Source organism: Morone saxatilis, unplaced genomic scaffold (genome assembly GCF_004916995.1).
Source record: "Morone saxatilis isolate NCDOM2014 unplaced genomic scaffold, NCSU_SB_2.0 Contig1, whole genome shotgun sequence".
NCBI classification, from domain to species: Eukaryota; Metazoa; Chordata; class Actinopteri; family Moronidae; genus Morone; species Morone saxatilis.
The window spans coordinates 20,884,837-20,885,413 of NW_023339651.1; the positions used below are offsets into that span (position 1 = coordinate 20,884,837).

General features: G+C 47.3%; 1 protein-coding gene across 1 annotated transcript in view; it reads right to left on the minus strand.

Moving 5' to 3' along the window:
* llgl2 (LLGL scribble cell polarity complex component 2) overlaps window positions 1–577 on the minus strand; it is a gene marked incomplete in the record, with an annotated part of 15,835 nt that overhangs the window by 4,126 nt on the left and 11,132 nt on the right. The window contains 2 exon segments of the mRNA XM_035668507.1: window positions 90–118; window positions 202–352. Coding sequence (XP_035524400.1) covers window positions 90–118; window positions 202–352 — 180 coding nt within the window.

Here is a 577-nt window from a genome sequence, read left to right on the forward strand (position 1 = left end):
CTGGACGTGTAGTGTTCTCTCAGCCAATGGCACATGCATGTTTAAGTATGACGCTGTTTTTTGGATTTAGAGCTCTCCGAGATGTTTACCTGCATCCTCACTGTCTTGTCGGGCGTTTCTAGAGGGACAGAGAAGACAAATGAGTACAGAAAGAAATTATGAGTTGCCAGAGTAAAATATAGAAAGTGGGAGTGTGGTTACCTATGAGTGGAGGACGTTCTGTCGTGCTTTGGCCTGTGTTGGTTGGACGAGCCTGAATGGAGGGGAACCTCGACCAGACAGCGAGGCTCCACCACATGGCAGGTGGACAGAGAGAAGCGTTCAAACTCGGATGGAGAGATCAGGTAGAAGCCTGAAGGGAGACAACAGGACAAAAGTTGGTTTTCTGTACACATGTGGATCACAAGGCCAGCATGGTGGGGATTTGCTTCTCCATTCCAACAGGGCTACCTGCTCAAAGCTGTCTTAACAGGCAGAGAGCCGCAACGGTTAAGAGTGAACAAAGATAGAAAAGGAAAGAAAGAGAAAGATAGTTGGGTCTCATTCCCAATGTCTGTATATGATGACCTAGGAATGA